This window comes from Primulina eburnea, chromosome 8 (assembly GCF_022965805.1).
Source record: "Primulina eburnea isolate SZY01 chromosome 8, ASM2296580v1, whole genome shotgun sequence".
Taxonomy (NCBI): domain Eukaryota; kingdom Viridiplantae; phylum Streptophyta; class Magnoliopsida; order Lamiales; family Gesneriaceae; genus Primulina; species Primulina eburnea.
Genome location: NC_133108.1, coordinates 3,633,090 through 3,648,577, shown reverse-complemented (window position 1 = coordinate 3,648,577; position 15,488 = coordinate 3,633,090). Strand labels below are relative to the sequence as shown.

Below are 15,488 nucleotides of genomic sequence, written 5' to 3'. Positions count from 1 at the left end.
TTTTTATTTTGCATATTTGATTCTTGAGATATATTCTTATAGTTGTAATAAATATTGAATAATTCTGTATTTAATAATAATTTATTTTTTATTGATAAAATTAAGATGATGTTAAATATTTAGTTTATTTTAAAAAACTTAATAATGTGAATAATATGTTCTAAATATTGATTTATGTAAAAATAATAATTAAGATTATTTTAACAAAATTTTAAAGTTACAAATTCAGATATTGTTTTTTACAAACAAAAAATGAATTCTAAATAGAATTTTTAAAATTCAAACCAATCACAAGATTGATTTCTAAATCTATGCATTTCCAAATCCAATTCTATCTTCGAATCCAAATCCAAAATTTTAAACATCCAAACACACTTACAAAATTTTAGACTCAGTTATGTAATTTGTCATTTCATTCGTTCATCAAAATTTGTTCACGTTCAAGCGGTATCTAAAACTGAGATATGGGAATCAAGCTTTTGATAGAAAGGAATTAAGGATGTAATCTAAAATCCATAGAAGATACAGAATGATTATCATCATAGTTGAGTAGATGTTAAATCCTCCACATAAGCGCATGAACTCCGTAATCTGCTTCGCACAACAAAAATTCCAAGTAAAATCCACCAATGGAACAATATCTGTCTTTACTCGCTTAAGCTCTTCCAATGATCTGAAAATTCAATAAAACATTATTTGAACAAGGAGCAATGGAGACAATAAAGCGAATCTACCAGACCAATATAACGAACTTCTACCGAGAGACGACGTATTACGTGAGATAAATTGAAATAAGTTGATTTTGCAGCAAATAGAACAACAGAATGGATAGAATAACACTAGCCTGAGCCAAGACCCTCAGTAGTCTAGTGGCACCTTGACTCTCGTTAGGAGAGCAGGACTCAGGTTTGAAACCCATCAGAACTACCTACTCCCTTCGTGACAAATATATAAAAAATAGAGTAACATAAAAAATAGAGTAAACACATGGCTTAGCACCTAAAGATTACAACTAAGTCACGGCCTCAAGCAGATTATCTCAAAGAAATACAGCAGCAGATACTAAAAAATTCCCTAGCTAAGTCTGATAAATGATCGTAAAAACAATCTGATTGCCCAACATACCATCAATAGAATGCATAGAAATAAGCAGTCACTACAATTTATTCATTATAATGAAATATGTATTAAGAGATTTGACTGAAACTAAGAGCCCTATGTACCCCAAAGCAAGATTTCCAGGAGCTATGCAACATTGCACAAGCATAAATGAATAATATTCGGATATGCACTGAGAATATAAATAATATATTCTTTTCCATCAAAGACCTCTCCATGATAACAAATACAAAAACATATACCAAGGGCAAGGCCACCCTTGAACTCACAAAATTCCACTAAAAATAGATGATATTTGAAGGAGCATCAATCCGAGGCTCCGAGATGAAAAAATGCCCCTAAAGTTTCTATGTAAACAAATATTTTGTGGTCTATAAAACTATATGCAGTTTAACTTAAGAAAAGCAATAATCACGACCATCCAAGAAACCTAGGCGATACTGCAGTCATAGAAATTCTTATTAACATGAGCGACCCAAGCGAAACATACATTGTGGCGTAAACTAATTTATCTGGGGCCTTGAGCTCGCTGAGCATCGTAAGGACCTTGAGCTCGCTGAGCATCATAGGGAACCCAAGCACCAGGTCCAGTACCATATTGGGGATAAGCTTCCGTGCCGGTAGGTGCCTGAAACAGGACAAAGAGAAGTTTTTTAGTATTTGAGTGAACATAAAAACAATGGAACCCCCAAAAAGGTTTGCAAGGCTTTTTGGTGCACATCATCTATCACAAAGCTGGAAAAAAATCAAGATTCCAGACTCTTCTTTGCATTGGAAATAAGGGAGAAAGTGAATGGAGCAGGCCACATAATAAGTAAAGAACTTACCTGATGCATTGAATTTGCGGGCATCATGTTATAGCTGCCAGAATAAGGATTTCCTGGATATCCCAATTCAGGATTACCATAATTCGTATGATAAGTCACTCCTGCAGAATACAGTTCATAGCACAAAACAACTTTTAGCCATCTTTTTGAATGAAAAATCATTTGAAAAGGTAAATACCAATATGTCAACTAAAACCAAACCCAGCACATTTGTGGACACTTCAAACACAATGGCAAAACTGGTCTTAGGTATTGACAAACCCCGCACAATTAGACTTAGACTCAGACTCCAAGCAATAAGCATACTCCATCCTTCAAGCAGATCTCCAAATTGCTAAAAACAACTACTTAACATGTACAGAAATCAAGTACAAGATTTGAGGCTTGTGAATAGAATATATTAGAATGCTTTTAAACATCACTCCACAGAATAATTATCAAACCTTTATGTAGCAGAGTTCGTGAGAACCCTGAAATATCAGTGGAGAACACTCCTTAATCATTGCATCATCATTTGAAGTCAAAAGATTCATGAGATGGTAAATCTTTCTGAAGATTACGGACCGCAGACAAAAAAAACTAAATAATATAAAAAATTTAATAAGTTGTTTTAATCCTGACTTATTTAACTCAAATTGCACATTAACTTTGAGCCCGTCAGACTAAACTTATCTTAAGCATCTTCAAAATTTTAGAATTTATACGCTATCTAATTTAAAAGATTTACATTTTATTTATAATTAAACTTTGAAACATTTAAATAAATAATTTGTCAGAGATTATAGGATTATAAGATGATTTTAAACATGTAGTGATTGGTAAAATAAGACCATTTACATTCTGGTTTATTTTACATAAAGTTTCAAAGATTTTAAAATAGGTAGGTATGAGTTATGACTAACTTTCTTTAAAAGTAATTTATAAGCTCTCAGCAGCTTATTTCCAAATTTTATACGATCTTTCTTAAAAAAATTAGAGATAGTTAACGATATCCTATAGCTCCTAACCATCTAAAAGATGTTAAAAAAAGCAAGTAAACTATACAAAAAGCCTCTTATTCTTATCAAAGACTTTGCTTCAAACAGTGAACCAAAAATTGCAACTGAACAAGCCAATATAACTAACCAACAAAAATGAGAAATACAAATGTGAAAGAACGTAATTTCTTCATTGTTATGAAACAAGATTCAAACCACAATTAATTGCATGATCATAGGTAACTAAGGAGATCCTAATATGGAATGTGTTAACCTTCCCTTCGATTTTCAGTAGCACCCCTGCCATATCCCCCATCCCCACCACCCTGCAGCACATTTTTTTGTTTCATAATAAAGGGCAAAGTGCGATACATACACAAATATAAAGGAATATTCACTGATAGAGCTCTCAAGCAGAAAAAAATTTCTTTAAGAAAACCAATACCTGGATTCCCAGCAGCAGCAGCAGCAGCAGCAGCAGCAGCATGAGCTCTTTTTTCTGCATTAGCCAACTCAGCTCGAAGTTTTTCCATCTCTCTTGCCATTGATATTAACTTATTCTCCATCACCTTACCATGTTCAAAGCTTTCTGCAAATGCTTTCTTCTCATGCTCGATTGCAGCCCTGGGGACCATAACTTTATTAGCACACACATATAATATATAAGTACAAATATGGATACCATTTAAGTGCACCGTACCTAGTTTGCTCCATTTCACGCCTCAAGCCTTCAATTTCGGCCTTGATGGCTGGAATCTTCTGCAAATCTGAGGTAACTCTAGACAAATCCTGAGTCATCATTTGGACCTGAGCGGCAAGATCTTGTCTAACAGCTGTTAACTCCTTTATATCCATATGCACTTGCATAAGCTCAGCCCTCATAGCATTAACAGCATGAAGTTCATGTTCCATTTTAACAGATTTCTCATAGAATTCCCTCATCTGTAACTCATTCTCTGCATGCAACGACCGAGCAAAATTATCATCACGCTGTAGTTCATACTGGGCAACCTCTAATTCCTGCCTGAGCGCTACATGTGTTGCAGCAAACCTCTGGTTATCAACTAGCAGAGCCTGGATTTCATCATGTTGAGCTGCCAATCGCTCCTTTATGATGGCAGGATGGGTTGGGGGTTGTCTGGGGACCCCACCCAAACTATAATGAGATTCTCTCATTTCTTTGACTAGGGAAGGGTGTGGCCCTCCTCCAAGACCTCTGGCAAAAGGAGATTCTTGTAACGGAGGCTGAGGCGGCCCAACATGTGGACCTCCTTTAGCTGGAAGGGGAGGTCCTCTATTTCTTGCTGACATTCTTGATGTATGCTTCGGTTGAATAACTCAAATACCAAAGTGTCTACAAAAAACCAAGATAATCCACTGATTCTTAATCTCCAATGGCAAGTGGAACTCACAAGGCATAGCCATAAATAAGCAACTTATTCCTATATGCTAGAGTAAATGCATGCTTCTTAAAATGTTTGCCATTTGACCAACGACAATCTATGTGACACGGACACTTAAAAAAAAATTAAGTATCGGATACGGATGCGAACGGGTACGCTACGCTGATATGTATGTCAGATATGGCAAAAACCGTATCTTTGACTTTCTGTATGTTTGACCAGCCGGATACGCGTTGGACACGAGAGGGATACGCTTTTTCGATATGCTTTGGTGGAATTGCAAAAAATTAAAAGTTCTAGGTGTCAAATGGAAAATTCTGAATTTGGGGGACTCATTTAAAGATAGCTGAAAATTAATTGAGGTTGTTAGCCATAAATAGAAAGAAAATTAATTGGGCATCTTCATCTCGACATCATCTCTCTCCTCTCCTCATCTCGAAGCTGCCCTCATCTCTGTCCCCGATAGGAAGCTCGCCAGCCACAGCCACCCAAAGTCCACAAATACTCCAAATAAACTTCAATTTGATTTAGCCAGATCCAAATCACTCTCCTTTTCTACTCAATTCCAAATCAATCCTAATTTGCAATGGAAAATTTTAAAATGAGAGTGTACACGAGGATGTGGATGATGATTGCCCTTCGTGGAAATTTGTTTCCAAGATTAATAAGGGGAATGGGGGAGCAAATGTTACTTGGTCGTGTAACATCTGTACTAAGTGTGCAAGGGATCACGCTCGTGGCTGAAAGTCCACCTGTATAATATATTTGTATATTTTTTTAATGATTTCTGTATAATAGCCATATCATGTCTTTTATTTTCAAAATTTGTCATCTTATCGATGCACGGCCGTAACCATGCAACATAGACAACTACAATGCAGTGAAAACTGATCAAGAATCAGAAACGATTGAGAAAGAACCCAATTTGATTCATGCCACAATTACTTAATATCTTTACCCATAATTACTGCTCAGATCATGAAATTGGATTGAAATTTGAAACAAAAATCCAACACTTCAGAATACCTATCTAAATCCCAAATTAGTATAAGAAGCATTATACAGCTCGCGATACATATTTAATTTAATTAGAGAGAAATCATACGCAAAAAAATTCATATTTAATTTACAAAATTAGAGAGAGCACACATATTTAGTTTACAAAATTAGAGAGAAAAATCTTTAATCGTCAACGAACAAGAGAGAATCGCTGCTACGGCATTGGAACTGATGAAAAGGTAACAAGCTTACACGTTCTGCAGTGTGGCCGAATACTTCGGAGGGAATTTCCCTTAATTGGACAAAATACAAAAGCCAAGAACCCTAATTTAGGAATCGAAATTATGCTTACCAGTTTCAGGAATTTTGAGGCGACGCCCAGTTGTTCTTCGCAACATAAATTACGCAAACAACTTTAGCATATTACATATTACGGCCTACGGGAGTCTTGTTTGTAAATCTAACATAGTTGAGAGTGACTCTCACGTTAAATTATTCATATAAGAGATTTGTTTCATAAATTCGATCCATAAAATCGTCTCACACAAATTTTTGCCATAATCGAATGTGTTCAATTTTCGTCGAATCAAAACTTTTTTCTCTTATTAATTAAGACAGAAAAAGATTTTACATTAAAAATTTTGTACAAATATAAAATTGAAACAACAATGATAATATTTGTTTGCATGCGTATATATCATATATAAGTGATCCTTCCAAAATAATTTATACCGAAATATCATATATTAATACTATATTTCTATATATATATATATATATATGTGTGTGTATGTTATATGTATGTTTGGGTACTCACAAATAATATGTTATTATCCGATTGAAAACATTTATTTTTAAAATATCATATATTTGTTTCAAATTATCAATTTTTGTACCTGATTTCATCCGGAAAACATATGTGAGCCCAGAAAGTGTAGAAATATTTTTGTGTTAATCAGAAACTGCAAAAAATAAAAAATAAAAAAAAATCTATCTGACAGAAACTGAACACACATTTAAATATTGAGACACTGATTTATTGACCATTTACTAACAACTGGAATTATCTATGTTTTGTTTATTAATTTTCAAATAGAAATTTATAATATTTTAATTTCTTCTAAAAATAATTTTCAACCAGATTGATAATACATTATATTCATTTCTAATATTTAAAAAAATATTATTTCGAACACAAATATATTATAACTTTTGTTGTGCTTTATGTGCTCGTTTTAAAATATCCTTTTTAAATCTTTTAAAATCATATATCTCGTTCCTTTTATATATCTCATTTGATTATACCATATTGTTAATAATTTTTAACATTAATGTAATATATAATAATTATACAAATGCACTCGAGAACAAAAATAAAATAAAATTTAACACAAAACTTAGATAGGAAAATATCATACCAAAATAATTATAATCTACTTTAAAATTTATTTCATACCCATGGAACAATTCAATAGTGGCCCAAGAAAAACTAGTGAACAGTAAAACCCAAGAAATTGTGTTGGGTCTACTCCGAAATTTTGATTCAACTTTTAGTTCACTTTTATAAATTTATTATATTCGTATTAAAATAAATGTAGAATTTTATATTTCTCGATTGTAATGCATCGGATTTTTTGCTTTAACGTGAGATCAAATTAGATAAATCGTCATCGGAGTTGATAAACAAAGTTATATATATTATTAACTAAGTTGCCTTCACTCGAACAAACTTGTGTGAGACGATCTCACGGGTCGTATTTTGTGAGACATATCTCTTATTTAGGTTATCAATCAGAAAATATTATTTTTTATGCTAAGAGTATTATTTTTTACTGTGAATATCGGTAGAATTGATCCTTCTCATAGATAAATATTCGTGAGACCATCTCATAAAAGAACTACCAATTTAAAAAAGTCAGTTTCTTGGTACAAATACGATTTAAAATATATAGAGAAAGTACACAATTTTGAGGTGTTGACATTTAAAATATATAGAGAGTACATAATTTCGAGGTGTTGACATTGTTGATGCACACATCCAAAGCAATTAATTCCTCAGATTTTTTTGTTTATATTAACATGAAATTACATAGTCACTTTCATTAGAGTAATTAAATAAATTCACATACATATTAACTTAATATTAATTCAGATCATTCAATTTTAAAAAGTAAATAATTTCATAATTTAAAAATTTAGTCAGAATATGTTAATAATTCCAACTCCGTCATTGTCTATGGCTCCGACGGTGAATATTAAGTAAGTTTTTCTTCTCAAGTGGACCTTTTGACATGTTTGTAAATTTATCAAAAAATCAACTATGAGGTAAATTATATTCCAAGGTTGAAACAATAAGAGATAATTAATAGAAAAGATCTACTTTATTTATATAGAAGCATAACAATAGAGTAGGTCTCTTGTGAGACGGACTAACGAATTTTTATCTGTGAGACGGGTCAACCCTACAGATATTCAAAATAAAAAGTAATACTCTTAGCATAAAAAGTATTTTTTTTCATGGATGACCCAAATAAGAGATCTGTCTCACAAAATACGACTCGTGAGATCATATCACACAAGTTTTTGTCTTTTGCATAACCAATATTATTATATTTGACTTTGAACCATCCTAGATGTCACGTATGTTAATTTCATATATCGAATAAATTATATCAATAATTAAGTGTACTCGTAATTTTTTAATTATCATTTTGAGATTTGCGAGGGTGAATAATATAAACCAAATATATTTTATAATATTGGAACAAAGTCAATAATACATGTGGACTGTCAAAGAAACAAACTTGTTTATTCGTAATTTGCTCAAATCAAATAAAAAAAACATATTTTAAAAATAAATAATAAATAAAAAGGAAACAAAGCACTTAAATTCAAATTCTAACATAAAAGATAAAATTCAACAACATAAACACAGCACACGCGTATATTTTTAACATAAAATTTCTTGTGAGATTATCTCAAGAGTTAATTTTGTACGACAGATCTCCAATCCGACACAAATCATTAAAATATGTTATTTTTTATGTTAAAAATATTAAAAGATATTACTTTTATGTTAATGATAAATATAGATCAGATCGATATATTTCACAACACACGTATAATTTCTAAAACTCCGATGACTGGTAAAAACTTAAGAAAGGTGTCAGTTGAGCAAGTGTGGTGCGTTTGTAGGTTCATTCCATCCTACATGTAGGCGCACTACCCCATAATGGAATCAAGAGCCCAAATTTAGCTATACATACATAAGGTCCACTAAATTTTTTAAAATCACATATGTATGCGAATCTTGTCTATCCAAATCATACGAGGACAGTTCCCCACATATAACATCTAATCTACCACAGTTTGTGTGGGTAGAGACATTTACCTTCTACTTATTTTGCTATTTCACACGGAATTAGACAGACACACACAACTGCCCGCTTTCATATTACCTGCCAGTCAAAGAATGGTTTCGTCATTTCATAAAAATTTGACTTAAAAAAATCGAATTTCTAGATATAATAATGCTGACAATGTAATAATCACTCCTTCTATACAACTTTCGTATCTTCCAAACAATAGTAATCAAGGATAAATATCGTAAGATCGTCTCCAATTAATTGAAAGTTAAAAAATTTTGCAAGTAGTTTTTAATTAACTTTGAAATTATTTATATTTGAAATATTTCTGAACACTTTTTTTATTTCTAGCTTTAAGTTACCCATCTTTTCATAATAAATATTTATATCTAAAATAAAATGTATAATGAACATAATACTATTTGAGTAGGTCTCATATGAGACCGTCTCACGGATTCCAATCTGTGAGACAGGGTCAACACTACTTATATTTACAATAAAAAGTAATACTCTTAGCATAAAAAGTAATACTTTTTCATTGATTATCTAAATAAAGATCTGTCTCACAAAATACGACCCGTGAGACCGTTTCACACAAGTTTTTGCCATACTATTTATACAAAAAATTGTTGAGAGACGGTCTCACGAGTAAAATTTGTAAGATATTTTTTTTTATTTTGGTCATCATAAAAAAACTACTTTTTGAACTAAAATTTTTGTGTGAGGGTCTCATCATGAGTCAATATCGTAAGATAAATCTTCCATTTGAGTAATCCATAAAAAATATTGTTTTTTATGTAAAAAAAAATATACTTATTATTGTAGATATGAGCATGGTTGATTTGTTTCAATGATAAATACCCATGAGACCGTTTTACAAGACACCTACTATAACTATTACTTATTATTATAAATATAGACATGATTAACTAGTCTCACAGATAAAGATTCATGTGGACATCTCAAAAAAAAAAAAAAAAACTACTGTACAATTTATTATCTTGCTTATATAAACAACTTATTGTCTTTGAGTAGTTATTTGTTGTGTGGAATGGGTTGAATCAATAATTTTTCAAATACAATAATTTAACAATCGGGTTGATTTATTGAAAAAAATTTTAAATAATCAATCAACATATAAAATATGAGTGAATCTCATGTGGACCGTCTCACGGATCATATTATGTGAGATGAGTCATTTCTATCCATATTCACAATAGAAATTAATACTCTTAACATAAAAAGTAATATCTTTTCATGGATGAACCAAATAAGAGATCTGTCTCACAAATACGACCTGTGAAACCGTCTCACACAAATTTTTGCCATAAAATAAACACGTTTGAGCTCAAGATATTCTGCAAAAAATTGTCTCATGTATTATAATGGTGAAGAATTGGAGTTGTATTTAATGAAGAAATTATATATTTTAATTCACAAATCTATATTTTATACGATTAATGCAATAATAAAGATATAGATTTATTATATATATTTACTTATTTTATCTCACCATTAACTCAAACTCTACGAAATTACACACATATATTTAATAGAATTGCTAAATTATCTATATAAAAACTTGAAAATTAACGAATATCTAAACAAATTGTGAATATTTTTATAATTATCTCATTTTTTTAAAAAATAACACATTATCCACAAAGTAATATTACAAATTATAACAAAATAATTACAAATATTTTCAATACAAATTGTTTTTAATTTAAATTACCTTTAACTCTGCATAGGGCACTAGTATAAATAATAATAATAAATATATATATATATATATATATATATATATATATGCACCGATGAGGTGTCACTCATCTATTGGATGTAATGAAATATAGAAAAATTGTGCATCCAATGGGTGAGTGACACCTCATCGGTGCTCACAAAAGTGTGCACGGTAGGTGTGCAGGATATCAAAATTGTATATATATATATATATATATATATAATTGAAATGTGAGCAAAAAAATGTTGAACTCAATTTTTATTATACGAAAATGGAGGATGTGTTTGTGCCGTATAAATAGAAACAGCAAGCTGAATTCTCTGCACTCTCACCTCTTTTGTTTCATCACCTTCCTCTCACAGTTATTCGCCCTCTCGCCGAATTCATTCCTTTTCTTTTTCTTCGTGGGTTGATTATCCAATTATTCTCGATTTTTATCTACATATTTGGAGCTGCATTGGTGGATCTTGATCTCATAATTGAGAAAAAAAGTGAGTTAATTCGAGGATCTCATTGTATATATGCTAGATCTGTTCGAATGTTTTGGATGTTTATTGTCATTCCTGCGGTCCATCCAGATCTATACGTGCGCGTGTATGTGTATAAGTGTGTGAATCTTTGTTCCCGTTGCCGCTTGGTTTGTGTAAGCTCGACCGTAGTGTTTGTAATTCTGGGTTCGTGGAAGCTGAATAATGTGATCGATGGCAAAGCTTTGAATGCGTTCGTACCGTGTTAAATGGTTTTCGGCTGGTTAGATTATTTTCTGGACCAATGTCGATCCATAAAAAAGTTTCGAATTTGATGCATGCTTTTTTTTTTTCATCTGAAAATCTGTTTCACCCTAATAATGTGGTTTGGCCTAAGACGAAATTCCTGGCTTGGCCTTGCACTCGAGTATTGCCTTTTTTTTTCTATATGATTTTCTTGCTTGGTGTACATGTTTAAACATCAAGTTTTTTGTTTAATTATTTGATTCTGGACCAAGGTATTAGTTTTATCCTGCAGTTACCTTCGGGTTGGGATTGTTAGGAACTATTACAACAATTTTGAAGGGAGCGATATTGTTGAAGTAGTGAAGTACTGGTTCTCTCTTAAATTCTTACCGTCCGTATCTAGATGTATTGATTCGCTGGTTAAATCAACCATAAAAAAGGAAAAGACTTTTGCTATATTTCACTGTTTCTTTACTTGTGGAAATAAGCTGAAATTTTAACTTATGAATTAAGGATTCTTGTTCAGCAGTTTGTGATTTTAAACAGAGCATCTGCTTCCTAGCAGATATCAAGCTACAATGTCGACATTTACACCCAAGAATATCCTAATTACTGGGGCCGCTGGATTCATTGCCTCTCATGTTGCCAATAGGCTTATCCGGAACTACCCTGAGTACAAGATCGTTGTCCTTGACAAACTTGATTACTGTTCCAATCTCAAAAATCTTCTTCCCTCCAAATCATCTCCCAACTTCAAGTTTGTCAAAGGTGACATTGGGAGTGCCGACCTTGTCAACTACCTTCTCGTTGCCGAGAACATTGATACTATAATGCATTTTGCGGCCCAGACCCATGTTGATAATTCTTTTGGCAACAGTTTCGAGTTCACAAAAAACAATATTTATGGCACACATGTTCTATTGGAGGCATGCAAAGTTACTAAACAGATCAGGAGGTTTATCCATGTTAGCACAGATGAAGTGTATGGGGAGACTGATGAAGATGCCGTTGTTGGAAATCACGAGGCCTCACAACTCCTGCCGACAAACCCATACTCAGCAACAAAAGCTGGGGCTGAAATGCTTGTTATGGCTTACGGTAGATCCTACGGCTTGCCCGTGATTACCACTCGTGGGAACAATGTTTATGGTCCGAATCAGTTCCCTGAAAAGTTGATTCCCAAGTTTATACTTCTAGCCATGAAAGGTAAAACTCTCCCAATTCATGGTGATGGTTCAAATGTGCGAAGTTATCTCTACTGTGAGGATGTTGCCGAGGCATTTGAAGTCATTCTTCACAAGGGTGAAGTCGGTCATGTTTACAACATAGGAACTAAGAAGGAGAGAAGAGTCATTGATGTTGCCAGAGATGTATGCAATATCTTTAACATGGATCCGGACAAGAGTATTCAGTTTGTGGAAAATAGACCATTTAATGATCAGAGATACTTCCTTGATGACCAGAAGCTGAAGAATTTGGGTTGGTTTGAAAGGACCACTTGGGAAGATGGTTTAAAAAAGACCATGGAGTGGTACAAGAACAATCCTGATTGGTGGGGTGATGTGTCTGGTGCCCTCCTTCCTCATCCTAGAATGCTGATGACGACTGGTGGAATAGAAAGGCACTTCAGCGAAGCTGAGAATTACGAATCTGGAAAATCTGAGTTTGCTGGAAATTCTAACCAGGTGAAAATGTTGGTTCCAGATTCCAAAAGCAGCCCTTCACTTCAAAAACCATCCCTCAAATTTTTAATCTATGGTAGGACAGGGTGGATTGGTGGATTGCTTGGGAAATTGTGTGAAAAACAGGGTATTCCATACGAATATGGGAAGGGACGTCTGCAGGATCGCACACAACTTTTGGCAGACATCCTTTCTGTGAAGCCAACACACGTTTTTAATGCTGCTGGTGTAACTGGACGACCCAATGTTGATTGGTGTGAAACTCACAAGACTGAAACTATCCGTACCAATGTTGCTGGTACTCTGAACTTGGCGGATTTATGCAGAGAGCATGGTCTACTGATGATGAATTTTGCCACAGGGTGTATATTTGAATACAATGATTCACACCCTGAAGGTTCTGGCATTGGGTTTAAGGAGGAAGACACGCCCAACTTCATTGGTTCCTTCTATTCAAAGACCAAGGCCATGGTACTTTTCTCCCTTCTCGCTTCAAAATTATCTTGATTGAATTATGATGTGCATGTATTAATTAGATAAAAATCGACAAAAAGCAAGCAACATGCATCAGTATGGCTACTAATCTTTTCCTTGTGTATGCTAATCAGGTGGAGGAGCTCTTGAAAGAATACGACAATGTCTGCACACTCAGAGTTCGGATGCCAATATCTTCAGACCTGAATAACCCACGCAATTTCATCACCAAGATTTCCCGTTACAATAAGGTTGTTAACATTCCTAACAGTATGACAATCTTGGATGAGCTTCTTCCTATTTCAATCGAGATGGCAAAACGAAATCTTAGAGGCATATGGAACTTCACAAATCCTGGCGTTGTTAGCCACAATGAAATTTTGGAGATGTACAAGAAATACATTGATCCTGAATTTAAGTGGACCAACTTCACACTAGAAGAGCAAGCCAAGGTCATAGTTGCTCCTAGAAGTAACAACGAGATGGATGCCTCGAAGTTGAAAAAAGAGTTTCCTGAGTTGCTGTCGATTAAGGAGTCGCTGATCAAGATCGTTTTTGAGCCCAACAGGAAAACTCCGGCTGAGTGAGTTGATCTGTCAACATGGTCTGATTTCCGCAATTTTGTTTCGTTGAAGGGCCGATTATTTCTGTGTCAGTCAAGTTTTCAGCTTCAGCTTATTTCTTGGGTCTTTTTTAAACTTCTTAGAATCTGTAATGGTGAGGGAATCTGCCTCATGTGTTAAATTTACTTTCACCAGACGTTAGTTTACAAGGACGCATGCCATTTTGTTACTTTCTGTTTCAATGGTTTATTGAATTAACTTAAATTTTAATTTAAGGAGACGTATTATTCATCTACATGTATGAATAGGAGTTGAATAATTGAACATCGGTAAGAACTGATTGCGCATGCTTGTCTTCTCCCAGTCCGCTGGCTTGTAAATTTTGAGTATTGCGAAATTAATAAGAATGCTCTTCCATTTATATATCGCGATTTTCGTTGATTTCACAGGTGGTGATTTAAATTATTTACGATATTTTGGGGGCAATTAATCACTTGCTAAATCCTCCCCGAGGAGATGCCTATTTCTCGAGGATACATTAAATTTTTAATCCTCATATACGCAACGTATATTTTATACAAGGAACTGTAGAATGTAAGTCCCAAATTGATTAGTAGTTGTATATTAGCTTATAAGAATATAGATATAAAGATAGTTCTTGATGTTCCTCCTTTTTTTCCTCGAGCTCCACTTGTCCCCGCAAATGGTTAGTTGGGTGACAGATTTTATGGCAGTATGTGGATTTGAATTTGCTTGTATGACAGAGTTTTGAGTCTGATTTTTAAAGCACAATACTTTCACTCCCCGTAACTGATATGTGACCCTAATCAAAGTTAACAAGAAACGTTTCTACTAAATTATTATTCATAAATCTGACAAGACAGAAAACATGGAGATTAGGAAAGGTAATTAATCAATAATGCATGACATACACGTCATACTCAACAGTGGCATCTCCATTCTTGAGATCAAAAGAGTGTGTTCTCGCCTGAGCATACCCGCTAGCAAACCGGAAGAGCCCACTTCCGCCGATCACCGGCATTTCCCTCACCTTATTAAACACCGCGTTCCTCCCCAGTATAGTGATGGTACTGCCATTGTATTTCCCTTCCGTGAACACAAAATTCATGGCCATCAACAATCCGAATTCTTCCTGTGAAGCTAGCCCATAAAATCCCTGCGCTTTCCCGACGACTTTCGAGCTCAGCTCGGGCTCTGTGGTCAGTGGGTTGTCGATCATGTTGATCTGGCCGAAGCCAGTGAACTTGTTGGCGACTGGAGGTTTCACGATCGGGACGGATGTTGGGTTTCTGCCGCTGACGATATCGTGCCAGTATACACGGAAATGAGTGAGTTTTTGTCTCAGTTGGTTGCGTTTGAGCTCCGATGTGTTGACGTAGGATGTCTCAGTCGCCGGTTGCCGTGGAACAGAGTAGGATGAGGAATATTAGGATGTGAAGAATTGTAGCCATGCTACTTGTCTTGATGATCAAAATTATTGGTTTCTTTTCTCAAGACAAGTCGAGCCTTATTATATAATGTGAGGCGCACTATCCCATTTTACTAAAAATATTTTAAAGTATGTTAAAATTTGTGTTTTATTTTTGAGTAAGGAGAGTAGG

At 33.9% G+C, this 15,488-nt stretch overlaps 3 protein-coding genes across 6 annotated transcripts; 1 reads left to right on the top strand and 2 right to left on the bottom strand.

Annotated features, from left to right (window-relative positions):
* Positions 1 to 395: 395 nt before the first annotated feature.
* On the bottom strand, positions 396 to 5,803 carry LOC140838500 (protein FLX-like 1). 2 transcript variants are annotated; one of them, XM_073204859.1, is made up of 6 exons: positions 5,678 to 5,803; positions 3,624 to 4,277; positions 3,369 to 3,547; positions 1,947 to 2,047; positions 1,610 to 1,747; positions 396 to 673 (listed from the first exon to the last, which is right to left on the bottom strand). In XM_073204859.1, the coding sequence occupies exons 2-5, from the start codon at positions 4,232 to 4,234 to the stop codon at positions 1,628 to 1,630; spliced, it is 1,011 nt and encodes a 336-aa protein (XP_073060960.1). In that variant the 5' UTR covers positions 4,235 to 4,277; positions 5,678 to 5,803; the 3' UTR covers positions 396 to 673; positions 1,610 to 1,627. The 2 variants fall into 2 exon arrangements, with proteins under 2 accessions (XP_073060960.1, XP_073060961.1); XM_073204860.1 differs by having other exon boundaries at positions 5,578 to 5,706.
* Positions 5,804 to 10,745: 4,942 nt separating this feature from the next.
* On the top strand, positions 10,746 to 14,141 carry LOC140838499 (trifunctional UDP-glucose 4,6-dehydratase/UDP-4-keto-6-deoxy-D-glucose 3,5-epimerase/UDP-4-keto-L-rhamnose-reductase RHM1-like). 3 transcript variants are annotated; one of them, XM_073204858.1, is made up of 3 exons: positions 10,746 to 10,925; positions 11,713 to 13,300; positions 13,438 to 14,141. In XM_073204858.1, exons 2-3 carry the CDS (start codon positions 11,726 to 11,728, stop codon positions 13,888 to 13,890), a joined length of 2,028 nt encoding a protein of 675 aa, XP_073060959.1. In that variant the 5' UTR covers positions 10,746 to 10,925; positions 11,713 to 11,725; the 3' UTR covers positions 13,891 to 14,141. The 3 variants fall into 3 exon arrangements, with proteins under 3 accessions (XP_073060959.1, XP_073060956.1, XP_073060957.1); XM_073204855.1 differs by having other exon boundaries at positions 11,677 to 13,300; XM_073204856.1 differs by having other exon boundaries at positions 11,674 to 13,300.
* Positions 14,142 to 14,699: 558 nt separating this feature from the next.
* On the bottom strand, positions 14,700 to 15,313 carry LOC140838047 (dirigent protein 22-like; the record flags this gene model as incomplete). The annotated part of the gene is made up of 1 exon (XM_073204132.1): positions 14,700 to 15,313. A coding segment is annotated over one exon (534 nt), but the record flags the coding sequence as incomplete, so codon positions are not given.
* Between the last annotated feature and the right edge of the window lie 175 nt (positions 15,314 to 15,488).

What these genes read in the sequence shown, in the direction of transcription:
- LOC140838500 (XM_073204859.1), bottom strand. Translation starts at nt 4,234, where the DNA reads ATGTCAGCAAGAAATAGAGGACCTCCCCTTCCAGCTAAAGGAGGTCCA. An exon ending in CGTGAAATGGAGCAAACTAG is followed by an intron (nt 3,548 to 3,623) that starts GTACGGTGCACT and finishes TATGGTCCCCAG; the next exon opens with GGCTGCAATCGAGCATGAGA. An exon ending in TGCTGCTGCTGGGAATCCAG is followed by an intron (nt 2,048 to 3,368) that starts GTATTGGTTTTC and finishes TGTATTCTGCAG; the next exon opens with GAGTGACTTATCATACGAAT.
- LOC140838499 (XM_073204858.1), top strand. Translation starts at nt 11,726, where the DNA reads ATGTCGACATTTACACCCAAGAATATCCTAATTACTGGGGCCGCTGGA. An exon ending in ATTCAAAGACCAAGGCCATG is followed by an intron (nt 13,301 to 13,437) that starts GTACTTTTCTCC and finishes TATGCTAATCAG; the next exon opens with GTGGAGGAGCTCTTGAAAGA.